The sequence below is a fragment of the Diceros bicornis genome, chromosome 4 (genome assembly GCF_020826845.1).
Source record: "Diceros bicornis minor isolate mBicDic1 chromosome 4, mDicBic1.mat.cur, whole genome shotgun sequence".
Taxonomy (NCBI): Eukaryota; Metazoa; Chordata; class Mammalia; order Perissodactyla; family Rhinocerotidae; genus Diceros; species Diceros bicornis.
Window position 1 is genome coordinate 52,366,569 of NC_080743.1, and position 26,112 is coordinate 52,392,680.

The window sequence follows — 26,112 nt, forward strand, 5'->3', positions numbered from 1 at the left end:
CCTGAATTTAATCACGAGGAAACGGTCAGACAACTTCAGAACGTAGACCATTGAGCCAGACGACTGACCTTTCCTCTCCAAACAAGGCAACGTCACCACCACCACAGACAACCACAAAAAGGTGGGAGATGTTTTTGGTTCAAACAGACCAAAGAAATATAACAACATAATCTTTTCAGTCCTTTGGAACCCAAAATATCTCTTCTTTTTCTTGTCTTATTTGTGGTGGCATTGACTGTTGGAAGACAGGCCACTTGTCTTGGTCAATGGTCTCAATTCTGCAGGTGTCTGATAACGACCTCATGATGAAATTCAGAACACTGCATGGTTAACGCTGTCTGCTCCTAGCACAGCCCTGCTGGTGGCAAAGAATATCCGGTTTGCCATGTTGTCTTTTTCCAGTTGTTCCCGATTCCGGTTAGGGACAGCACGGGAATTGAGAGGAGCAAGCGTTAAGGTCTCTCAGAACTGTGTGTGGATCTAGGCATTGGTCTCCTTAGCGATTTATCACAATTGGAGGCTGAAGGGCTGGGATGTCTCCCATCAAACCAGGCTGTTGGAGTAAAAATCTTGGAGAGTGGTGTCTGGTTGTGAGGTTCATTCTAAGCCAAGGACCCTCTAGAGTTTTCTTGGGGGCTTTAACTTGATTTGCTGGTTTATATTTTTTTCATCAAGTGGAAAAGCGACTTTTCATAATGGGGTTTCTTCTTTTCTTCGTTCCACAAGTACTTGGTATCTGAGAGAGAGAGGAAAAAAGGTCAGTGTGAGTCCTTGTCAGGTCCTGCTGATAGCTGAGCCTGCAGGGATGGCTACCTGGTGACAGAGGCCAAGAGCAAGCTGAGCTCCTATTGGGAGGAAGAGCTGAAGCGGGGAGCTGCAGGCTGGCTGAAGGGGAAAGTGAGATCCACAAGTTAGAAGAAAAACCTCCCTAAACTTCCATCCAGTCTGTGGTGCAGGAGCTAGGGACCCCTGTCCTCACCTCACCAGGAGGCTGGTGACATCCCAGCTCAGAGCTGCTGCAGAGCCTTAGCCAGATCCCTACCACCCTTTCCTCAGCAGCCGCTTCACTCCTGAATCCCCTTCCTCTGGAGCAAAGTGATGGCTTCTCACACCTCCCCGGGAGGAACGTTCTCAGCCTCCATCACGCACATTCAGAAACAGACTGCTGTCGGAAGGGGAGGACCATTGGTAGAGAAACACACCCTCTTTTTCTCTATGTCCCAGTCCTCTGAGGATGAGGGGCAGGCTATGGGAAGAGTCCTGGAATGGGAGAGCCTACAGGAACCTCAGAATAGATCCAAACCCAGTTCCACCTTTCACAGAAGAGCAGCTGCGGTGCCAAGGGGCTAAGGACTCACCAAAGCCATGTGACCTGTTACTGACAACCCTAGGACTAGAACCCAGGCCTCAGGCCCTTTCCACACATTTGGGGGAATGTGAGAGGAAAGGCTCCAAGCTGCAGGTGTCAACAGGTAGGTCACCTTGGCTGGGTCACCTTGGCTCTACAAATTCTATCAGCGGCTGATGGATACTCAGCCATTTCAAGGAAGTGGTGAAACGTTTGGGACATTTCTATGTGGAACCTGAGATCATAGGAGACAAATGGCTCCTCTCATCTCTCGCTGTGTAGAGAGTCACTGGGGAGCTTTTTAAAAATACTGAAGCCCAAAACCCACCCCAGACCATTTAAATGAGAATCTCGAGGTGTGAGGTCAAGGCATTCATTTTAAATTACATTTCACCTGTGCTTGTTACATGGCGGTAATAATGCCAGCTCCAGTGAGGTCCTGAGGTGGGGACACTGAGTCCCTGGAAGCCCCATGCAGATGAGCACAGGCCTGCACATCTGGGGCTGATGAGAAACCTCACTCCAGGCCAGTCCAGCACTCCCACCAGTGACCCAGGTTCTCATTTAGGTTTTTTAATGGGGCTCTCTCTCCTCAGTTTTAACACTTCTTATTGACATGGAGAAGTCCCGGGTTAAGGGTTGTCCTAGGTCGGGTTCCCTAAAAGAGGCCCAGGAGGAGGACCCGTGTGCAAGTGATGCATTAAGACAATGTTCCCAGAAGAAACAGGCAGTGGAGTTGGGGAAGCTGGGAAGGGAAGGCCAAGAAGCCAAGAGAGTGTGTGATTTCAGACAGAGTGCAATGTGATCAGTGGCTAAATGATGCTCTTGTGATGAGGAGGACCATGGGGACAGGCTTCCCCGTGGCTAAGAGGAAAGGCGAGAGTGAATATCAGGACTGTAGCAGTGGGAACACAGCAGAGTTCAGACTGCAAACAGGAGATAGAGATGGAAGGGCCTGGCAGAGTGGCAGCCGCCATGGAAAACAGAGGTAAGACCAGACAGAGGTAGCATCAGTTGTTGGGCTGAACACACAAAGAAGAGAAAAAGAGTGGGAGATTGAACTATAACCTTAGATAGAGAGCAAGCAGGAATAAGTGCATCTAAGAACCACAGATGTGATTACCTCTGGACCCTAAGCTTGAAGGCCAGGGAATCTGCACGCTAGTCTCCATTTGCTGAGCCGTGCTTTTCTTTGGAGAATCCTCTGTTTCATGACGCTTGAGGTGTTACCGTGGCCGATGACTTGACACCCATGCTTGTTGGCAGCCGAGCCCTCAAGAGCATCACCCTTCAGAGGTTCTGAGGGAGGGTTCTTCATTCTGAGAGTAGCAGTCAAACCCAGCTCTGAAAACAAAACCACAGCCAATAGGATCCACTGTTATTCCTGATCTTACTGTGATTTACTCCTCCACCCAAGAGGGACATTGAATAAGGAAAGTGGCTGGAACAAGAACGGCCATCTGAAAGTCCAGACAGACTCTTTGATATTTTCTTTGTTGTTGATCTTTCTTAAACTACCCAGTATTGATAAGATTGCCAGGAGGCAAACATGCTCCCAGTTGCCAAATAAAATCTAGAAAAATAGAATTGATAAAGACAAACAGTGCCTCAGCAGAGAAGACAAAGTCAAGGAAATCACATGGACAGAGGTTGTCCTATTGGGAGGGAAGAGATTGTAGAGATCACACAAAACCAGAGTTGAAGGAAAAACTTACGAGAGAAGAAAACTGGGGAAGTGAAAGAGGGGAATTTACAAACCTTGCATAAATATATATTTCATATGTGTACCCTATATATGATGTACACACCAAATACACATCACGTATATGATATATAATATAAATACAAATACGTATAAGTATTTATTTATCTAATTGAACTAATGAATAAATAGGGATTTGGAGACATTGAATATAACATTCTAATTACTATTCTGGTCAGTTGAAATTGAAAAAAAATTGGAAATACAAGAAGAAGGAGAAAAGCTGTGGTGAGCAACAGATGACCTGTGAAACACCAGGGAAGAATTCCAGGAGGAGGAGAGTGAGGATACAACAAAGAGCATTAACAGTATGTGTGAGAGAATGATAGGTTGTGTTCCCCCAGATTCATATATAGAAACCTAATCCCCAACGTGATGGTGTTTGGAGGTGGGGCCTTTGGGAGGCAGATCCCTCATGAATGGGATTAGTGTCCTTATAAAAGAGACCCCACAGAGCTCCCTTGCTCTTGCCGCCATGTGAGGACAGAGCGAGAAGACGGCCTCTGTGAACCAGGAAGGGGGCTCTCACCAGCCATCGAATGTGCCAGAGCCTTGATTTTGGACTTTTCGGCCTCCAGAACTCTGAGAAATAAATTTCTGTTCTGCATACGTCACTGGGTCTGAGATATTTTTGTTACAGCAGCCCGAACAGGCGAAGAAACTATCCCTGGCCAAAATATCTGGTATGGAGCTTGCTTTCCTGCTCAGGCCTCTGTGGAAAGTGAGCAGGAAAGCGAGAGCCTGAGCCAGTAAGGCTGAGTCTTAGCTGGGATTGGGGGAAGCCAAGGGAAGTACAAGAGAGACTAGAGGGAGGAGAAGACAACTAAATACCCCAAGGTCTGATGGCACTTGTCAGGGCTACGCCTCCCCTGCCACTCACTGAGCACTTTCTGTGAGACCTCTCCATAAGCAACAGGGGTGCCTCTTGTTGCCTCACCTCCACTTGGGTCTCTCCTCGCTCCTCAGCTGAGATCATTGCCTGACGGATGAGTGCCAGGCAGCCCCAGGCTCCAGGAGGAGATACCGAGAGTGGTGGAGGGTAAGGAGGAACACGACCCAGAAGAAATGGATGTCAGGGTTGGAAAGCTCAGTGTTAAGAAAACCTGAGCAGGAATGGATCCTGATGAGAAGAAAACAGAGGACATGGTCTTCCAGATGAGTGGAGAGCACGAATTAAACGGAGTATCCTAAAAGACACTGATTCGTGCACTTTACAGATGAAGGTGGCCCTTTGTTTTCAAAAAGGGGGAAAGACCGAAGAATAAGCAGGAGACTGAGCTGTGTGCCACTGTTTCCACCATGACTGAATGTGCCTAACACATTGTTACTGACGGCACCTAATAGGGCAAAATTGGCCTGATGATGGATCGTGAGAGGAGAGGGAAAAATGGGCAAACGTGCCTTTCTGAGAAAGCAAGGGAAGATGGGGTCCAGAGAGAGTGGAGACCATCAGAACTGCTCTACATCAGACGGAACAATGCACGGGACATCATTTTGTAAGGGTTAAAGCACCAGAAAGATACAGGGTTAGACGTGATATCCTCATAGCTCCTAGCAAGCAATTTTTATTGAATCGGACACTCTGGAAATGGTGTCCTTAATACTCCCAAGAACCATGGAATACAGACATAATTTTCAGGGGGTTCAGATAAGGGAATTCAGATGTAAACACCCAGGAAGATAAATAACTTGGCCAAGGTAAACAGCCAATAAGTTGCAAACCCAGGACCTGGGGCAGAGCTGTCCTAAATCCAAGGCTCTCACCCACCTCACTCTACCTCATCACGGATTTCAACCTGACCCGAAGCGAGCATGGGAGAGGCCCCATTGCCACCTCCACACGCAACCCTGCGACGACCAAGACGTGGACTAGAGCTTCCTATTCCCCTTTTGTTTCTTATGTTGGAAGAGCGGCCCTTGGTTTCCAGAGTCAGTGTTGGCTGCAAAATTCCAGATGGCGGAGAGAAGGCCAAGCCTGGCTTTGTCATCACCGCCATGGAACTGGCTCAGCTGCAGTCGCAGATAATTGGTCACCCCGGTGCTTGGCTCCAGCTGTGCTTGTGCAGTTTGCAACTCTGTCCTTTGGAAACTCAAGTTTCCGCTGAAAGGCCCTTGCTGACAGGCCTCCTGAGTAGGAGCTGAAACAAGAAGCGGTTTCAGTAGGACCAATCCGAGTTTTCCTTTGCTAAGCTCTCTCAGACCACCCATTTCAGATGTCTCTGCCTGTCAGGGACACCACCCAGTGACCCAGGAAACAAAGGCAGACTTCATGTATTTGAAGGAGACGTCACCATTCTGTGTGTCCCTGGGGAGGCTGAGATGGCAGGTGCCCAGACTACAGGGTCCCTGAAGTGGACAATCACCTACTGGAGTCCAGAGGGCCTTGGATGGGCAGACGAGGTCATGCCTATTATTCTGTTGCTATTAACCTTAGCCCAGTAGCCTGCAGAGAAGTTTCTAGAGAGGACTCAGGAGATGGGGGAGAAAGAGTTGTTGATGTCTACCCACAAGAATATAAGAAGATGGGAAGAAGTATGGTCTCAAGGCTTCAGGTTCCAGTAGAAAGGGAGTTGGGAAACTGTAGACCAAGGACCACCTTAAGAAATTTTTGCCAAGTACTAGCGCCTTTTGACCTCCCTTGTCTATAAGTTTCAACTGCCCTCCACCCACCCACCCACAGACACACACACACACACATACACATATGTATGCATTCTTTTGCCACTTGAGGGGAGGTACTAGCAGCTGTAAGTAAGGTAGTACAAGTCTGAGTCCCTTATTGGAAACTTAGGGGCCAGAAGTGCTACAGAATCAGACCTTGTGGCTCTTCAGGGAGGTAATACAGTGCACAATCCTTATATTACACACCCCTCAGTGGGGTCTGGGCAGTACTCCCTAATCAAATACGTTTATATTTCTACTGTGAAATGAAAACATACTCTCAGAAAGAGGGCTGACCAAAGACTTCAAACCACCTCAGGCCACTCTGCCTAAGCCTAAAGCATGGTCATGGCCCCCAGGGCCTCCTCCACACTGTTGTAGGCTCCCCTTTCTCCTCCCCTCTACACATCCTCATTCCCACCAAAGAGCGTTTTAACTGTTTCTTAAAAATGTCATTTGGGATTGTGTTGCCGTTTAGACTCCTGACGACACACTCTGCGAGACCCTCATCGTTGATGCCTGGATTCACCAATCTCCTTCCACTTCTCTGATTCTGCCATCTCCACACTATCAAACGTCTCAACAGTCTTATCACCTAGAAGTCCTCTTCTCAACACGTTCCAACTCTACTTGTGCAAACTCCTCCTGCTGCCTTTGTAGTCCTTCGGTCTTCTGGCCTCACGTTCTGCTTTGCTCATAAATTAGGCCAGGGCCCTATCAGGCATGCTGGTTGATGATGGTTTCTGTGAGATTAGCACACTGACACTAGACTCGTGATTGAAACTATAACCCACACATGAAAGAAGTCACCGGGGCTGCACAAAGGATGAAAACCATGGCGATTTATGGAGGATGGGAAACCAGAGCCAGAGCTTTGGCTTCATTGAAACTAATGGGCACAGGCAGGATGTGGCGTTCAGGGTCTCATTTTTAAATCTTCAGAGGGACATAGTCACCCCAGAGGAAGTAGAGAATCTGCTTTGAACCCAAAATCATGGTAACAGACCTCCAAAATAATTGAGCAAAACTGTTAGCACGTGTGGATGGCCAGACAAGAGTGGAAGACACTGCTCAGGAAATGCAATTAGCAAGAACACTGCAGGAGAGATGAGGTGCCCCATGTCGAAGAAAGAGGTCTGACAAATGCCTGCTGTGCACCTGCTGTAGTGGTGGCTGTGAGGTGGTCATGACCCCTTCTCTCTCCTGCCTAGGGAACAATGGCTTGCAGATGCCAATGGGGGACAAGCTGAGACAGACATGACTAGGCGCTAGGGTGACATCAAAGCTCCCGGTCCCCCTGACATCTGTACTTAAAACTCTGCCCAAGAGACTGCAGAAATGATATCTCTCTACCTGGCAAGCAGCAGTGAGCACAAAAAATATGGAGGCTAACTGGGAGACCACTTGATTTCTCTGCTTTCTAATGGGAGTACTCACTGGCTGCATCCAGAGCCAAGCTGACTTTAGTCTCATTAAACACGCAGGCGGTGCTTCTGAGGGCTTCTCCGGAGCTAGACAGATCACGACGACTGGAAGGAGTCAAATACTGTTTACCCAATGGATCTTGAGGGACTTCCTTCACGTGCTCCTTCTCCTGCAGCTCCCTCTCCAGACTGGTGAGATAGGGAAGACAGAAGATTAGATTAAGAGGGATTAGACACCACAGTATACCAACTGGTCCTGATTGGAGGCTTAAGGGTAGGGTCCAATGGTATCCCTTCAAAAAGGAGGAAGGAGGCTATCCTCCTCTGACTGGGGCAAAGCCTGGCTGCCCTGGAGCAGGACAGAGAGAGAGAAAGAGCAAGGAGAAAGTGCTCAGTGCACTGGCCAGACAATGAGATGGTGATGGAGACTGCACTCTCCCTGTAAGGTATACTCATCACACACATCACACAAGGAGAACCCTTACAATGGCTTCAACTTGGTGAATAAATATTGTTGAATTTACATACGGCAGCCCAGTGAAGACAGGCTTCTAAGGCTCTGTGGACTCTCAGAGATCTTGTGCCTTCCAGGCCACTTTCTATCAATTTTGTGACATGTTACGATTTTTTTTTTTTTTTTTTGTATATTCCTTTCTCGCTGTGCTATACCTATCAAGGACCTAAGGCCAACAGTTGAGAAAGCAGATATGCATCTCATCATTGTTTTTAGCTTTCCAAGAGAGAGCAAGGGATTTCTTTAAGGGCAAGAAATCCCCCTGAGACTGCTTGGTTCCCCTTGTCAGACTGACTCTACAAGCACCACAAAGACAATAGACAACCTTGTTCAAAGGGCTGCGCCATCACTGCTTGAGTGAATGAAATCAGCAACATCAGCAGTGTTGGTTCACACAGGCATGTGAAATCCGGGGCTATTCGGACCTCGTGGTCTCTTCTTTCAGGTATTCTCCCCATATTTTGCCCTTGCTTATTAGCCACTGATCATTCATTGTTACCTGGGGGTCAGCGATTCTTGTTCTTCTTCATCTTCATCATCCTCCTGGGTTTCTGCAAACAAAATTCAGAAACATCCAGACAGAAATGAAATAGTGCCCCTTCACCTATTACACACACAAAGGCTTGTCTGGGCATGGACAGCAATTATCTGTGTATGAGGTCAGGACGCACTGAGAGAATTGTTCTGAAAGCCCCGTGTTGGACTTTGAAGGAATGGCCTGGGATGAATTACTGACCCATCGGGCAAAATGTCCCTGATCTGGTGGATCCCCATCATGGCATACTCTAAGTTTAATTGGCCAAAGATCTTTTGTCTCCAGATCATTGGGTTCTTGTACAGTTTCCCTCTGGCATTCTCTAGTTATATCCTCACTCCTTCCACAGAGCAAGTTCCCAGACCCAGCGGCTCTATGTCCCCTTACAACTCTCACACAGATCCTACTCCATTCTCTAAAAGGAGGATAAAAACACCCTCTGCCGCACCCCTCCATACAGCCCGGGACTTCACGGGGACCTCCAAGTTGGCTTTCACAGCGTAAGAGGGGAAAATTCTCTTTATGGAAAGTGTTCTAGTATGACTCAATGTATCTACCACCAGATTCTACTATTCTAACTAAACAAAACCCCAACAGTTAGGACTTTTATCTTTTTATGAAGTACATTCATGAGCAGTCCCTCCTTTCATAGTTACAGCTACCACGCAACACTTTTTTTGACCCATTTTACAGACGAGGGGGCAGAAATCCAGGTAGGATAAATCAATCACTTGCCTATAGTTATAAAAGCCAGTGCTCAGGCAAAAGCCTGAGGAACTCATGCTCAGTCCAGGACTCTTTTCACTCTGACGAGCTGCCTCCTGTCACGTCCCCCTTTTGGTGCTCTAACACTGGGTGGATGCTGCCTCCTGCCCCAAAGGCCACGGTCCATCAGAGAGGAAGCAGATATTTGGAACACAATGACCTCCCCCTGTGCATTTCTCCTCTCTGCTCCCACCCAGCCAGTCGTGGTCCTGTCATGGCCCCAAGTGCGATGTGGAAAGCAGGGCAGCTGGTAAAAACACTACTGGGGAGGGGAGGAGGCTCTTGTGAGCCGGGGACGTTGGAGGGGCTCAGTGCAATCAGGGCCTGTGGCCGCCTTACCTGGGCTAAGCTTGCAGACAAGGCGCTCTGCCAGCCTGCGTCCCTCAGCCAGTTGCTCTCGGAAGCCCTGCCCCTGGGAGTTGTCAAGGTCACCGTGGGTGAGGAGGTCCTTGAGGTGCTGATTCAGTAGGATAGACACCTCTCTTCCTTCCCGTAATTGCTGGCGTATCTGGGTCAGCTTTCGTGCGTGATCATGAATTAGGAAACGGTATTTCCTATCGTGGGAGAGAAGAGAAATCTTCAGAGTGGAAACGGGGGTAACGATAGATGATAAGGGGTTTGAGAGAGAGTTCCGCGAGAATAGCGCCAAAAGGCCGTCCAAGTGTAAATCTGCTCATTTTTGGTGAACCCCGTTTTTGCTTTTTTTGGTTTGTTTGCATTTTACATACAGTGACCCATTAAAAACATGCTCCTGAGACATTCTAGACCCCAAGAGATCTTGTCACTTCTAGGATTGCTTCTCTAAATGTTGAGACAGAATATGAATTTTATTTTGTCTGGTTACTTTCCTTGTAATGAAATACCTGCCAACAAGCTAAGGCCAACGTGCAGAAAGCAGATATGTATCTTACTCTGGGTTTTAACCATACAGCAGAGAAGAAGTCATCTCTGAAAGGGCAGGAAATCTCTAGGCCTGGTTACTTCACTTTGAGTGTGACAGACTACACATGCTGCAAAGAATATGGACAATCCAGACGGGTGGAGTGAGTGAGACCAGTACAGTCAGCAACTTCTGGTCTCCCTTGCATCAGAAAAGTGGCTACATTGGACCTCTGGGCCTGTTCATTCCAGAACCCTCTCTATATTTTACTTGCACATTACCTCCTCTGATCATTCGTTGTTACCTGGGGGTCAGTGATTCTAGTTGTTCTTCATCCTTATCTTCATGGTTTTCTGCAAACAAATTCATAAATGTCCATTTAGACATTAGTTACTTCCACTTCATCCATTATAAACGCAGGGGCCCATCTGGGCATGGAGGCATAAATTATCTACACGTGAGTTCAGGAAGGTGTCATATTTTGTCTTTAAAGAAACGGCCTGTCATGGTATTCTGATCGATCAGGCAAAGTGGCCCTGAACTGATGGATCCCAGAAGGGCATATCTGTGTTGACTTGGGCAAAGAGTTAAAACTTTATTTTGCTACCCAGATCAAGAGATACTTCTCCAGCTACCCTCTGGGCTTCTCCCGCTGTATCCCCACTCCTGCCACAAAGCTGGTCCCCAAGTCCAGTAACTCTGTGTCTCATCACGGTTTTCATATAGAACCTCCTCCTTTCTCTAAGGAGAAGAAAAACAATGCTGTCCCACGAGTCTCATATAACTCGGTACTTCCTGGGGACTGCCACGTCTGCTTCTGCTGTTTACCAGGGAAAATTCTCTCCATGTTAAGTGCTAAGTATTCTAGTGTAAACCAACATCCCACTACCAGCTTCTACCATATCAAGTACTTAAATCAACTCCAGTGGGTGATTTTATCCTTTGGAAAGTACACTCATAAACATTCGCTATTGGAATCCTACAGCTACCAAGCAACATAGTTTTTAACCATGCTCTAGATGAAGAAACCAGAATCCAGGAAGGATAAATCCATCACTCGCCCACTGTTAGTAAAGACAACACTCAGGCTGGAGCCTGGGAACGTCCACGCTGAGCTCAGGCCTCTTTTCACTCTAACAAGCTGCCTCTTATCATGTCCTCCTTTCTGTGCTCTAACACTGGGTGGATGCTGCCTCCTGCCACAAAGGCCACGGTCCATCAGGGAGGAAGCAGATGGTTGGAACACTATGACCTCCACCTTGTGCATTTCTCCTCTGTCCTACCACTCAGGCAGTCCCGGTCCTGTCATGGTCCCAAATATGACATTGAGACCAGGACAGCTGGTAAAAACACTATGAGGGGAGGTGTGGAGTCTCTTGTGAGCCAGGGACCTTGGAAGGGCTCAGTGCAATCAGGGCCTGTGGCCGCCTTACCTTGGCTGAGTTTGCTGATAAGGCCCTCTGACAGCCTGCGTCCCTCAGCCAACTGCTCTTGGAAGCCTTGCCCCTGGGAGTTGTCAAGGTCACCGTGGGTGAGGAGGTCCTTGAGGTGCTGATTTAGCAGGATAGCGAAGTCTCTCCCTTCCCCTATCTTCTGGCGTAACTGGCTCAGCTCTCGTGCCTGAACTCGAATTAGAAAATCGAATTCCCTACGGTGGGTTAGAAGGGAAAATTGATCATTGGAATTGAGTGATAGGTTATGAGGACCTCCACAGAGGTTTCTATGAGAATATCCCCCAATTGCCTTCAAAACAGAATTCTGGTACTGTTTGGCAAATGCATAAATGGTTTTGAATGCTATATCAGCAACCAGGGAATACGAACACCTGAGGCCGCCTTCTAGGCCGCCTTCTCTCAATATTTAACAGAATATGATTGTTTGTGGTCTAGCTACCTCCTTTGTTGTGAAATACTTGCCAACGACCTAAGATGAACTCTGCAGAAAGCAGGTATGACTCTCACCCTGCCTTTTAACCAAATATCCATGAGAGGACAGGTGGTATCCGTGAGCACAGGAAATCCAGGAGAGTAGTCAGTTCACCTTGGTTCAGCCTAACTCTACAAGTGCCAGAAAGAGAATACACAGCCTTGTTTAAAGAGCTATATCATTGCTGGTTGAGGGAATGAAATGAGTGCAATCAGCAGGTTTTGTTGACCCTTGAGTCACGAATGTGGCCTCCTTTGCCCTCTTTGTTCTTTCTAGGACCACTTCCATACTTTACCTGTCCTTTTCCCTCCTCTGATCATTCATTTTGGACGGTGGTTCTTTCTCTTCTGCATCCTCCTCGGCTTCACGATTTTCTGCAAACCAATTCAGAAATGTCTAGTCAGACATGAAGTAGTTCCACATCACCCGTTACAGACACAGGGGCCTTTCTGGGTGGGGAGACATAATTACTATGGATGATTTCAGGATACACTGAGAGAATTTCACTGAAAGTTTTCATTTTTGTCTTTAAAGAAATGGCTTGGCTTGGTTTTATGATCCATCAGATAAGTGTCTTTCATCTGCTTGATCACCATCATGGCACGCTCTGCCTACAATTGGGGAAAAAGTGAAAAATGTCTTTTGTTCCACAGATCACCATATACTAGACCAGCTGCACTCTGGACTTCTCCACCTGCAGCCTCCTCCATGTGTATCCTCCTCCTTGCCACAAAGCTGCTTCCTAGGCTCAGTCACTCTGTGTCCCATCACAGCTCTCATACAGAATCTCCTCCCTTCTCTTACAAGAGTATAAACAACCCTGTCCCAAGTCCCTCCATACATCCAAGGACTTCCTGGGCACCTCCAAGATGGCTTCTGCTATGCTATCGGGGTAAATTCTCTGTATGTGGGATGTTTCAGTATAAACCAACTTTCCCACCACCGAGTTCTACTATACCAGGTACCTTATCCAACCCCACGCACTGCGAGGCTTTCTTTTTTCTGAAGTGCATTTGTAAATACTCCCACAGTTGATCACTGCAGCTACCATGAATAGATTATTTGATTCATTTTACAGATGAAGAGACAGACATCAAAGTAAAAATCAATCACCGTGTTAGCCCACCGTTTGTAAAGAAAACACTCAGGCTGGAGCCTGAGAACATCCACACTGAGCTCAGGACTCTTTTCACTCTAACAAACCACCTCCCATCATGTCTTCCTTTCTGTGCTCTAACACTGGGTGGATGCTGCCTCCTGCCACAAAGGCCACGGTCCATCAGAGAGGAAGCAGGTGGTTGGAACACTATGACCTCCACCTTGTGCATTTCTCCTCTGTCCTACCACTCAGGCAGTCCTGGTCCTCTCCTGGCCCCGAATGTGCCAGGAATGGTAAAAACCAGGACGGCTGGCTAAACATTACAAGTGATTGTATAGAATCTCTTGTGAGCTGAGGACCTTGGAGGGGCTCAGTGCAACCAGGGCCTGTGGCGGCCTTACCAGGGCTGAGCTTGTGGGCAAGGCCCTATGCCGGCCTGCATCCCTCAGCCAGTTGCTCTTACAAGGTCTGTCCCTCGTAGTTGTCTGGGTCATTGGGGTGAGTAGGTCCATAAAGTGCCGATTGAATAGGACAGAGACATCTCTCCCTTCCTGAAACTATACAAGCATGGGGAGATAAATACTGTCTAGCAAAAGCCAGGGTCTTCTAACACTGTAGGAAGCCTCAAGTTGGGCCTTTTGAGAAGTGGTCGGGCTTGTCTTCTTGAACCATCAAGTGAACTGACCCAAACCTAGTAGATCATCATCACCATGTCCTCTACCCTGAGTTGAGCAAACAGTGAAACATGTCTTTTTTCACCAAAGATCACAGGGAACATGTAATCAGCCTTCAATAGGTGTTGCTGAAAGAGTCAGCTATGTCCCAACAGACACCCTAGCTCTTGGTGAGATAGATGGGAATATACACTGAGACTAGACTGGTGGATGGAATCTATACACCCCAAGTAGGAAAGCACATTTGGTGCTTTCAAGAGGACAGGATCCTCGGTGATTCATAGAGGGAGGAGCACCAGGGTCCATGCTTTCTTTTCAGGGAAAACTCCAGACATGGAAAGACAGAGATATCTTTCTTTTGGTACTCAGAAGACTGTTTAGCAAGGACAAGAAACCTTATAAGTGAGAGAGTCTGGAGTTCAGAGCTGAGGAACCATTATAACAATTTCTCCAAAGATATAGGCAAGACTACAACTTTACTGGGACAGTCATTAATGCTCAGTTCAGAAACACAATTAATAAGAAAATGACAGGAGAGATCAGAGGTCCCATCTTAAAAGAAGCAGCTCATGTGACCCCTGTTGTGCACATGCATCAGTGGTGGCTGGAAGTGTGTTATGATCTCTTCAATCTCCACACTCTGGTTTGCCTGGTGTTCAACGACACGTACTTGTCACTAGGGCCTGGGATGACCATAACGTGGCCTGGGACTCGGATGGGTGTAAGGCTGCTTGACCCACGTGATGTCTGTGCTTACCATTGACTCTTAGATTCTGATTCAAACCAAAGAGGGTCTTCAGGGCCTGCTGGCAAAGAGACATCTCTGTACCAGGACAGAGGTGTGAACACACGGAATATGAAGGCTACCTCGGAGGCCATTTGGAGATTTGTCCCCTTTACAAGAGAGTACTCACTGGCTACATCAAAAGCAGAGCAGACTTCATGCTCCTCAGACGGGATAAGAGTACTGTCTGGGGAATGGCAGGAGTCAGACAAGTCTCGCTGAGTGGAAAGAGTCAAACACTGTTCATCCAATGAGTCCTGACGCACATCATTCCCTTCCTCCTTCTCCTGTAGTTCCCTGCTGAGCCTAGAGGCACAAAGATAACAGAATATTAAACGAGGAAGGATTGGTCACCACAGTGCCCCAACTCGTTCTGATTGGAAGACTAAGGGCAAGGTCCCAGCAGGTAAAGAGGGCATCCTTTGAAATAGGAAGACGATAACAACACTTCTGTGACTGGAAGTAGGTGAGGCTCCCACGGTGGTGGGAGAGAGAGGAGCAGATGTTCACTGCACTGTCCAGACAACAAGTTGAGGAGGACGGAGACTCCTCAGTCATGAAACACAGCACACATTGAGAACCATTCAGTTCCTACAACTCCAAAGCATAAATTTTGTTCTCCTTTTCTTACAGAGGCCCAGTGAGTAGAGGCTCCTGGGGCATTGTTGACTCCCAGAGATCTTGTGCCTTCTAGGCCTCTTTGTCTCAATATTGTAACCCGACATACACTTTCTTGTCTAGTTATAGTTCATGTGATGACATCCTTGCAAAGAAATAGGCCAAATGTGCAGAATGCAGATATGCATCTTATCTTGCTTCTCCACAAGCAAGAGAGGGCAGGTGGTCTCCTTGAATGCAAGGAATCCCTGCAATTGAGGTGTCCAACTGATTCTAGGTTACCCAACTTGAGAACTTAAGACAAAGTGGAAACCCCAATAGGAGAACTCCCAAGTTAACAGACAGCATTCTGAAAAAGGGCAATTCGTGATTGACTCATTTGATGAAGTGGGAAAACTTGGCACTTTCTGCTTTGCCCTGAGGTGGAAAGCTTCAGCAGTCACCATTACATTCACAGCCATGATTATCAGAGTTACCTGGGGGCTGTTGACCCTTCTCTTTCCTCATCCTTCTGATCCTTTTGAGTTTCTGCAAAAAATTCAGACAGGGCCGGTCAGAATAAAAAGTTGTCTCTTGACACATTAGCAACCCAGCGGCCTATCTCAACACGGGGACATAAGTATTGTCAGTATGAGAAGAGTATATTCTGAGAATATTCCTGGAGGCCTCAGGTTGTGTCTTCTGAAAAGTGACCAGGTTTCCTTTCCTGAGTCATGGGGCAGACTGTTTCCTACCTAGGAGATCAATATCACAATGGTGTCTGCCCTAAGTCTGGGCAAAGAGTTAAACATATTCTTCCAGAGGCCATGAGGAGCTCATCTAGTCACTTTCTGGTGATGTTGCTGCAAGATTCAGCTCTCACTCCACTAGATGTCCCAGTTTGTGTCGGTGTGGATGAAATTATACACTGAGACTAGACTTCTGGATGGAATTTATTCACCCACAAATAGGAAAGAATCTTTGGTGCTACCCAGAGAGCAGGATTCTTGCCATTCAAAGTGGTGGAGGGTATGAGTGTCGATGTCATGCATTCAGGAAAAATTCCAGACACACTCCAGAGGCGTTTATATATCATTCAAGAGGGACTTCGATGGCTCCTTATTGAGGACAAGTTAAGTTGGAGGAGAGCAAGACTGCAGCTTGGAGTTGAGCAACCATGGGAAAGGGGTGACAGGGATTTGGCCTGGGACTTCGGATGCAGTAGAGCTACTTGACCCACCAGATGTCTGTGCTTAAAACTGAATCTCAGATTCTGATGCAAACCAAGAGGGGTCTAGGGCCTGCTGGCAAAGAGACGTCTCTGTACCTGGACAGAGGTGTGAGCACACAGAATATGAAGGCTACCTGGGAGACCATTTGGAGCTTTGTCCTCTTTACAAGAGAGTACTCACTGGCTACATCAAGAGCAGAGCAGACTTCATACTCCTCAGCCGGGATGGGGGTACTATCTGGAGTTTGGCAGGGGTGAGACAAGTCTCGGTGAGTGGAAAGAGTCACACACTGTTCCTCCAATGAGTCCTGACGCACATCATCCACTTCCTCCTTCTCCTGTAGCTCCCTGCTCAGCCCAGAGGCACAAAGATAACAGAATATTAAACGAGGAAGGATTGGACACCACCACTTCACAACTGGATCTGATCGGAAGACTAAGGGCGAGGTCACAGAAGGTAAAGAGGGCATCCCTTGAAACAGCAAGAAGATGACAATCCTTCTATGACTGGAACTAGATGAGGCTGCCATGGCAGTGGGAGAGAGAGGAGCAGATGCTCACTGCACTGTCCAGACAACAAGTTGATGAGGAAGGAGACTCAGCTCTCCTCTATGGTACAGTCATGACACACAGCATACGATGAGAACCACAACTGTTCCTACAATTCCAAAGCCTAAGTTTTGTTCCTCTTTTTTTACAGAGGCCCAGTGAGTAAAGGCTCCTGGGGAATTACTGACTCCCAGACATCTTGTACCTTCTAGATCCCTTTCTTTCTACATCAAGACATGACACGATTTTTTTTGTCTAGTTATGTTTCTTGCTATGAAATCCCTGCCAACAATCTAAGGCCCACCATGCAGAAAGCAGATTTGCATCTCATCCTGAGTTTAGCCATAGAGCAGAGAACAGATGGATTCTGTCAGGACAAAACATTTCCCCAGTCTGGTTCATTTCCCTTAGGTAAGACTGACAAGTATCACGAAGATAATGGACAACCTTTTTAGAAGGCTCTTTCTTTACCGGTTGAGTGAATGTAATCATTCAACCAGCAGTTTGTGTTACTTTTGCATTTGAAACGTGTGGCTACTTTTGACCTCTTGTTCTCTTCATTTGGGGACCATCCTCGTATTTTACCCATCCTCTTCCAGGCCCTGATCATTCATCGTTACCTGGGGTCTAGGGACGCCTTTTCTTCTTCATCCTCCTCAGCTCCATGATTTTCTGCAAACAAATTCAGAAATGTCCAGTCAGGCATTAAATAGTTCCATGACACCCATTATAAACACAGTGGCATGTCTGGGCATGAACCTATAATTACCTATGTATGATTTCAGCATACACTGAGAGAATTGTACTGAAAGGTCTCTTATTTGTACTAAATAAATGCCCTGGCTTTTTTTATGATCTATCAGACACAGTTTCCCTGATCTGGTGTATCACCATCATGGCACGCTCTACCTGAAATAGGAAACAATGTTAGAAATATCTTTTCTTCTCAAGATCACCATATACTTGTCCAGCTTCCCTCTGGTCTTCAATGACTGTATCATCCATCTTGACATAAGGCTCGCTCCCAGGCACCATGGGAACTTTCTCTAAGGAGACAATAAACAATCCTCTCGCTCTCCCCTTAAGACGTCTGAGGAGACTTCCAATTTCTGTACCAGCGTGTAAGGATCTTTGAAGTCATCACTCCTGTCCTCACAAGAAAAAGGCTGAACAAACTGAAAATCTACCACTCTTCTTAGATCCACCAGAGAATGAAGGTCAGAGGGCAAACCACTGCCCCCAAAGCTGGAAATACAGGCAGGCTAGACGAATACAGAGAATTACAACTTATTGGAGCAGAAACCTAGGCAGGAGCCAGTACCAGAGTACGAAAACGCAACATGTAGTTGACTAATTGCTGGAGGCTCAGTGTGGAGAAGTTTGAAGTTCAAAGCATCAGGGGGACCCAGTCTTAGGAGAGCCCCCACATTTCTGGAGAGTTTTATTTCCAAGAGCCCTACCAGTTCCTCAAAGTGAAGACCAGAGAAAAATCTCCTCAGGCTTCCGGCAGGGTAAGAGGAAAGTAGCCATCTTGAAAAACATCCAGAGCATTTTGTTTTTCTTGACAAGGCCTGCTCTCAAAGAAACTATTTTACCAGAGCCTAACCAACTGGGATGCTACCAGATCCTAACTGACCTGGGGGAAGGAGAATACCCAATTCCAGCCCCCTCTAGCCTTCCTTGTTCACCTAGGGGGACAGGAGCGAGAACTCTGAGAAGCCTTGGGAATGTCACAGCACAGGGACACAGGCAGACTAAAAGACTGAGACCTAATCATAGGACTGTAGAATGTTTATACACACACTCGCACACCTTACCACCACATCAGTAGGGGTCCTATATGATAACAGCGGAATACAATGGAAAGAACTGCAAGTCTCAAACCTCATTTAAGCAGAAATCTCTAGGGAAACTCAAGACAACAGAGGAGACAAAAACAAGAATGCCAGAGGACATTTAAGCCTCTGACACCTACAGCTACAGCAAACAGTAACCCTAGCCTAACCCCTAGCCAGATAAAGATAAAACCTCACACCAAGGCCTACATACCTCAAATCCTTTTAACCAGTACATCATGTTTGGCTTTCAACAAAACATTAAAAGACATACTATAAGACAAAAAAAAAAAACAAAAACTGTTTGACTCAACAGAGCGAGCATCAGAACCAGACTCAGATATGGCAGACATGGTGGAATTATCAGGCCAAGAATTTTAAACAACTGTGATTCATATGCTAAGGGCTGTAATGGGAAAAGTAGACAGCATGCAAGAATATATGGGTAATGTAAGTAGGAAGACGGAAACCCTAAGAAACAGTTCAAACGAAATGCTAGAAATGAAAACACTGGGACAGAAATGAAGAGTGCCTTTGAGAGGTTCAACAATAGACTGGACATGGCTGAGGAAAGAATCTGCGAGCTTGAAGAAACAGCAATAGAAATGTCTCAAACAGAAACACAAAGGGGAAAAAGAATGAAAAAGAACAGAATATCCAATAACTGTGGGACAATTACCAAAGGTGTAACATATGTGTAATAGGAATACCAGAGGGAAAACAGAAGAAGTATTTGAAGCAATAATAACTGAGAATTTTCCAAAATTAATTATAGACACCAAACCACAGATCCAGGAAGCTCAGAGAATACTAAGCAGGGACATATCAAAAAAATACACACCTAGGAAAGAACATCATATTCAAAATGTAGAAAATGAAAGACAAAAAGAAAAATTTTAAAGAAGCCAGAGGGAAGAACAGCTTACCTACAGAAGAGTAAGGATAAGAATTACATCAGACTTCACTCCAGACACTCTTCAGGCAAGAAGAGAATGGAGTGTAAGAAGAAAACCCTCCAACCTAGAATCCTGTATCCAGTAAATTACCCTTCAAAGCCAAGGAAAAATACAGACTTTCCTTGACAAACAGAAATTGAGGGAATTTATCACCAGTAGAACTGTCTTGCAAGAAATGTTAAAAGAAATTCCTCAGAACAAAGGGAAATGATATAAATCAGAAACTGGGATCTACACAAAGAAAGGAAGATCATTAGAGAAGGAACAAATTAAAATGAAATTGTTTATTTGTTTTGTTCTTGATTGATCTAACTGATAACAGTTCAAAATAATAGTAGCCATAATGTACTCAGTGATTACAGCTTATGGATAAGCGAAATGAATGACAGCAACGCTATAATGGACAGGTGGAATGAATTGGGAATACTCTGTTATCAGGCACTTGCACTACCCAGGAAGCCATATATTGGTATTTGAAAGAGGGCTTGGATTATTTGTAAATGTATACTACAAACTCCAGGGCAACCACCGAAAAAGATGAAAAACAAAAAAAAATAGGGGTGTAATTGGCATGCCAAGAGAGGACAAAAAAAACGGAATCACATAAAACTCTTATTTACAACCAGAGAAGGCAGAAAAAGAGTGGAAGACAAAAAGAAAGAAACCAAGCAAAAGAGCAACGAATATAAAACAGTAACAACTATGGTAGATAGTAATCCAGTATATCAACAACAACCTTCAATGCCAGCGGTCTAAATGCACCAACTAAAAGATAGACCGTCAGAGTGGAGGAAAACGTAAGACTTAATGATATGTTGTGTATAAGAAATCCACTGTAAATAAAAAGACACAGGGTTAATAAAATTAAAAGGATGGAGAAAGATATACCATGCTAACACTGATCAAAAGCAAGCTGCAGTAGCTCTATCAGTTTCAGACAAAGCGGACTTCAGAGTAATGAAAATGATCAGGGATAAAGAGGGGTATTACCTAACAAAAAAGAGGTCAGGTCTCCAAGAAGACATAACAATTCTTAATGTGTATGCACCTAGCAGAAGAGCGCCAAAATAAATGAGGCAAAAACTGAGAATGGCAAGGAGAAATAGATGAATCCAGTACTCTAGTAGGAGATTTCAACACCCCTCTGTCAGAAACAGGCAAATCCAGCAGGCAGAAAATCAGGAAGGATATAGTTGAACTTAACAGCACCATGAACCAACTGGATGGAATTGACACGTATAGAATGCTTCATCAAACAAGGGCAGAACACACAGTCTTCTCAAGTCCACATGGAACATTCACTAAAATCGGCGCCATGCTGGGCCATTAAAACACACATTAACAAATTGAACATAGAAAACATACAAAATATGCTCTCAAGCCACAATGGAATTAAACTAGTAATCGATAACAACAAGATAGCTACAACATTCCAAAATACCTGTAGATTAAGCAATATACTTGACACTTGTCAAAGAAGAGGTCTCAAGAGCAACTTAAAAATATTTTGAACAAAATGAAAATGAAATATAATCAAGATTTGTGCGATGCAGCAAAAGCAGCGCTTAGAGGGAAATTTATAGCATTGCATTGCATATATTAGAAAAGAAGAAGGATCTAAAATCAATAATCTAACATTCCATCATAGGGTACAAGACAAAGAAGAAAAAATTAAATGTAAGCAGAAGAAAAAAGTAATGAAATTAAAGCAGAAATCAATGTAATTGAAAACAAGAAATCAATAGAGAAAATTGACAAAACCCGAAGCACATTCTTAGAAATGCCCAACAAAATTGATGAACCTCTAGCCAGATTAACTAAGAAGAAGAGAGAGAAGATACAAATTACAAATATGAGAAATGAAAGAGGGACCATCACTACTGATCGGATGGACATCAAATGGATAATAAAGGAATATTAGGAACAATTCTGTGCCCTAAAATTTTAAAATAGATCCATTTCTTGAAAGACACAATCTACCAAAACTCACAGAAGGAGAAATAGATAATCCCAATAGGCTTATATCTACTACAGAAATTGAAACAATAATTAATAATCTTGCAAAACAGAAAGCACCAGGCCCAGAAAAATTCACTGATGAATTCTCTGAAACATTTAAGGAAGAAATTATCCCAATTCTCTACAATCTCTTCCAGAAAATAGAAACAGAAGGAATACATCCTAACACATTCTATGAAGTCAGCATTAACCTACTACCAAAACCAGACAAAGACACTCCAGAAAGGAAAACTACAGGCCGATATGGCCCATGAACACAGGTGCAAGAATCATCAACAAAATTTGACAAGTTGAATCCAACAAAGTATAAAAAGAATTATACACCACATCTCAGCAAGATTTATTCCAGGTATGCAGATGGTTCAACATTCAAAAATCAATTAATGCAATTCACCACCCCTCGGGGTAGAAGCAGACAGTTGGACCACAATGGCCTGTACCCCGGGCATTTCTCCTCACTGTTCCCACCCTGCCAGTCCTGGTCCTGTTGTGACTCCAAATGTGACATGGAAACCAGACCAGCTGGTTAAAAACAAAATTCCCTTGTAAGTGGAATCTCTTGGAACAGCTCAATATAATCAGGGCCTGTGACTGCCTTACCTGGGCTGAGCTTTTGGGCAAGGCGCTCTGCCAGCCTGTGTCCCTCAGCCAGTTGCTCTCGGAAGCCCTGCCCCTGGTAGTTGGCAGGGTCATTGTGGCTGAGGAGGTCTTGGAGACACTGATTGAGTACGACAGAGACTTTTCTGCCTTCCTGTATCTTTTGCTGTAACTGGGTCAGCTCTTGAGCCTGACCTTGAATTAGGATATCACATTTCCTAAGGGGGGACACAAGAGAACATTTAAAAGTGCAAGGAGTTGAACCATAGGTTACAGGAATTTTAAAGGAGGTTTCCGTGAGAATATCCCCAAGGAGCCCTCGAAGCAGAATTCGAGCGTATGTGTGGTGACCTGCCTGTGGCAAAGAGAAAGAAGATGGTAAAACAAAGGCTTCCTCTGTATTAGAGAGTGCTCCTGTAAGATCCCTTGACATCCCATTCATCTTGTTCTTCTATAAGCAAAGCCAAATGTCTCCCTAAACCTGCTTTATAAAGATGTCCCTTCAGTTCCTTACTGAATGGCTATGTGCATTTCGATGTAAAAATGCACACAGTGCCTTATGTAGTGAGTGGACACAGAACCAGACGCAGAAATGTGGACAGGCACAGCTGGTGTTAATTGGAAAGAATATGAGAAGGACAGTGTCAACAAGACAGCATTTTTAAAAAGATGTCTCAGAGCATATTTGACATACAATATCCTATTTGCTTCAGGTGTATATCATAGTGATTTGATATTTATATACATTATGAAATGATCACTACGATAAGTCTAGTTACCATCTGTCACCATACAAAGTTATGAGAGTATTATGGACTATATTTCCTATGCTCTACATTCCATCCCCATGACTTACTTATTTCATAACTGGAAGTTTCTACCTCTTAATCCTCTTCACTCATTTTGCCACCACCACCCCCCACTCCCCCCTCTGGTAACCATCAGTTTCTTCCCGTGTCTATGAGTCTCTTTGTTTTGTTTTGTTTTGTTTTGTTTTTTGGATGCAACATGCAGGTGGAGGAAAGGAAACCCTCGTATGCTGTTAGTGGGAACGTAAATTGGAGCAGCCACTACGGAAAACAGTATGGAGGTTTCTCAAAATCTTCAGAAAGACGGCTTTTTACTGAAAGCAAGGATGACAAGCTGTAGTCAGTCAGGAGGTGATTGTGATTAAAGGTAAGTGAGGTGGTGATTGCACAACATCGTGAATGTACTAAATGCCACTGAAGGGTTCACTCAAATTTGGTCAACTTTATGTTACGTGCTTTTCACATCAATAAATTTTATTTTCAAAAAAGAGTAAAGGAGGCCTTGAGTAATTGGAGTCCATCGTTTACCAATTATTGTTCTCTAATTGTTTTATAAATATCCGTATGCATGTGCCTGTCATGAAAATTGCTGCCCTTCTCCTGGCCCAGAGTTGCTCCTTGCCCTTCTTCAGAGACTCCTACAACTTCCCACCAGCTGCCCAGCAGAGAGTTCTCCTTACCTGAGCTTCTCAACTAAGGCTGCCTCCTCTGTCAGCTTCCCCTCCTCAAACTGCAGCTTCTCTCCCAGCACAGACTCAACGATGCCTTTGCACTCTCCACACTCTGAGAAAAGACAGAGATGCCCGCCTCAGTGGAAAGCTGGCCATGTTGCTGTGGTCACTGCCTTCAAGGGAGGAGGCAGGGTCCATCTCTCTCTCTCTGTCTCTCTCTCTCTCTCTGTCTCTCTCTCTCAGAGAGAGACATAACCCCAGCACCAGGCTCTCTGCTGGGATTTCCACATCTTATTCCTCAGCCTCCCAACTGCATGTCGTTTGGTTACTCCCCATTTTAGAGCTGAGGAAAGAGAAGTTCCAAGGCAGAAAAAGTAACCAGACAAGATTAACTGGTATTTGGCAAGGTCAGAATTCAATTCCCTGAGACCGACCCTGAGTCATGGGCCACTTGACCTAGACTTGCAGTCTCTTGAGTAAAACACTAAGCAGGGGCATGAAGTAGTGCTTCCCGTGTGCTTGGGAAGGCCCCTAGGACTGCTGACTGTTGGTTCCCCTGAGCTCAGAATTTCAAGCACAAGTACCTTAAAGATGAAAAACATTTATGTGAATACAGTTCTGTACAATATGACACATGACTGTAAATCCCTGAAGGAAACATGCACAGACACTAATAAAGTTTGTTTTAAATTAAAAGTAGTGAAGCAAGAACTCATAAATAGTGTTTACTCTGTGCGAAGAACTGTTTAAAGAGCTTTAGAGAAATAACTCATGTAATTCATTGCAACCACTCAAAAAAGTAGGTACTATGAGAGCACCACACTAACAGAGGAGGAAACTGAGGCACAGAAAGATCCACAACTTGGATTTGAGCCCAAGAAGACTGGCCCAGTCTCCATGCTCTTTATCACTGCACTGTGTTACCTCAATACCAACATCTCTGGTGACATCATGCTTCTTCACCGTCTTCAAAGTTTGTTTCCTTCAGTTATGTTACGATTATAAAAAAAGACGTAAATAAAACTTAGTTTGTCCTTTCTCAAAAGCTAGTCTCGTCACTTGCTTAAATAGCAGTCTTCAATTTTTTACTTTTCTCTGTCAGTCATTTTAACTTAACCCCTCCCACAATGGTCTATTGGAAAATGCCACCAATTCAGGCTCAGAGTTGTCAAGATTCCTTCTAATCACTCTGTTCTGCACGGGCCCCCATTCTCAAGATTCCTTTCGTCGCTACAGCCCCCTCTTACTGAACGGGTGATTGAGCTTCCAATCGTAAATCTGACTGCGGGAGGGAAGGCCCTGCCCCAAACACTGGCTTGAAATTGTCCTGGGGCTGGTGGCCTCCCCCACTTACCCTCATTCTCACTTTGGCCACATGTCTCATGTCCCAGACCCTCAATATCACCTGGACCTGCCTGCCATCCTGCATCACCAGAGGTTCACCAGCTCAGAGAGAGACAGAGGGGGTGGTACAGATTCTCTGATTTCCCCAGAAACACCCTCAACCTCACCACAGTGGTAAAATGGCTTCCTCGGACTCAGAAAGAAGAGCCTGTGCTCAGGAAGCTCAGCTTCCCTCTCAGCAGCGTAGTCTCCGTCTTGATGGCATCCCTCATGGATAGTACAGTTTCAGTGAGGAGCAGACTCATCTTCAAGCTCCTTTAAGGCAGGTACCATCACCTGCTTCCCCCAGCGTGTACCATCACCCCGTTTTCCCAGTGAAACTAGCACAGCGCTTTGCCAATGGGACCTCAGAGAAGCCTGAACTGAGGGAGTTCATTAGTCCTCGACGTTTCTGCCAACAGTGACGCAGGATCTCGCTCAGTACAAAGAGGATGCTGAGAGCAACAGTTGAGCCTATTCCTGAGAGAAACAGGCAGTTCTGTGCCTGCACCGGGATCAGTAACCGGGATCTGAAGTTTAATTCCACCTTACACCTCACTGCAAACCTGGCAAAGCCCCTCAACTCTTTGTGCTTCAGTTTTCCCATGCTCAGCACACTGAGACTAAGATACCCACTTGTACCTTTCCTGGATCCTGGTCTGAGTGAAAGCTATTTTGCCCAAGAGAATGGAAGATAAGGTCTGGAGAGTTTTTAGTTTCTTAGAGGGAAGACAGTGATCATTCATCACTCTGGTGACCATGACCCTGTAGGACTTACTGTATTTCTGCAGCTGGTTGGCCAGGATGTAGGCAGTAGATTCAGATACAAGAAATTTCTCTCTGAGGTCTCTAAAGTCCTGTTTCCTTTGTGCCAGCTGGGATTGAAGCTGTTGGTTGATTTCCAGCATGGTACTTTCAGCCCTCGGATCAGACAAAGGGCCTAAAGATTCTGCCATGGTGACGTGCGGCAGAAGAGGTAGAGCCAGGGACTGGGGAGAAGAAACCCAAACACATAACGGGTTAAAAACAAGTGAAATCAAATAGATTTAATCAGGACTGAGGGGTGATGATACAGGGATTCTTAACTTACTGT

The 26,112-nt window shown here is 45.5% G+C and overlaps 1 protein-coding gene across 4 annotated transcripts; it reads right to left on the reverse strand.

Annotated features, from left to right (window-relative positions):
- Positions 1 to 320: 320 nt before the first annotated feature.
- LOC131404367 (neuroblastoma breakpoint family member 12-like) lies at positions 321 to 26,006 on the reverse strand. 4 transcript variants are annotated; one of them, XM_058538949.1, is made up of 15 exons: positions 25,798 to 26,006; positions 23,646 to 23,748; positions 22,160 to 22,374; positions 17,370 to 17,421; positions 16,382 to 16,548; positions 15,467 to 15,518; positions 14,503 to 14,678; positions 12,111 to 12,189; positions 11,323 to 11,537; positions 10,194 to 10,242; positions 9,349 to 9,563; positions 8,209 to 8,260; positions 7,209 to 7,384; positions 2,472 to 2,692; positions 321 to 736 (listed from the first exon to the last, which is right to left on the reverse strand). In XM_058538949.1, exons 1-14 carry the CDS (start codon positions 25,973 to 25,975, stop codon positions 2,481 to 2,483), a joined length of 1,941 nt encoding a protein of 646 aa, XP_058394932.1. In that variant the 5' UTR covers positions 25,976 to 26,006; the 3' UTR covers positions 321 to 736; positions 2,472 to 2,480. The 4 variants fall into 4 exon arrangements, with proteins under 4 accessions (XP_058394932.1, XP_058394933.1, XP_058394931.1 ...); XM_058538950.1 differs by having other exon boundaries at positions 14,503 to 14,669; positions 16,382 to 16,551; XM_058538948.1 differs by having other exon boundaries at positions 16,382 to 16,551.
- Between the last annotated feature and the right edge of the window lie 106 nt (positions 26,007 to 26,112).